Source organism: Penaeus monodon, chromosome 15 (assembly GCF_015228065.2).
Source record: "Penaeus monodon isolate SGIC_2016 chromosome 15, NSTDA_Pmon_1, whole genome shotgun sequence".
NCBI lineage: Eukaryota > Metazoa > Arthropoda > Malacostraca > Decapoda > Penaeidae > Penaeus > Penaeus monodon.
Window position 1 is genome coordinate 8,381,882 of NC_051400.1, and position 403 is coordinate 8,382,284.

Consider the following 403-nt stretch of genomic DNA (forward strand, 5'->3'; position numbering starts at 1 on the left):
TAGTATTTAACAAAAAACTTCCTTTTCCTCATTTTGCAAGAGATTGTTGCAGACATTATAGAACACAACATTATTATTGTTATATAGTACATATCTCAAATTTCTGTTGTTACAGTTCTTAAGTTTCTTTCCAAAAGGTGTTGCTTGAATCTGGTGCCAATCCTGAAGGAAGCAAGAAGAACCGTTGCTCTCCCCTGTTAGTTGCTGTTCGTGATGGATTCGCCGAGGGGGTCAAGGTGAGTCAGCAGCGTTGTGTAAGGTTGAATATGAAGAGGATATTGGACTGAAGAGATAACTGCAGTTATTTTATTCATGCAGATCGTAACACAATGCAGAGACTATACCTTTATGGTTTTGTATTTAGCACTAGAGAAAGTTTGGAAGAGAATTAGTCATAATCAGA

General features: G+C 37.0%; 1 protein-coding gene across 2 annotated transcripts in view; it reads left to right on the forward strand.

Moving 5' to 3' along the window:
• The window catches only part of LOC119581732 (ankyrin repeat and SOCS box protein 12-like), a 7,975-nt gene that overhangs the window by 4,025 nt on the left and 3,547 nt on the right, over positions 1-403 (forward strand). For both annotated transcript variants that reach the window (XM_037929862.1, XM_037929861.1), the window contains exon 4: positions 138-236. In XM_037929862.1, coding sequence (XP_037785790.1) covers positions 138-236 — 99 coding nt within the window. The remainder of the gene's footprint in view (positions 1-137; positions 237-403) is intronic.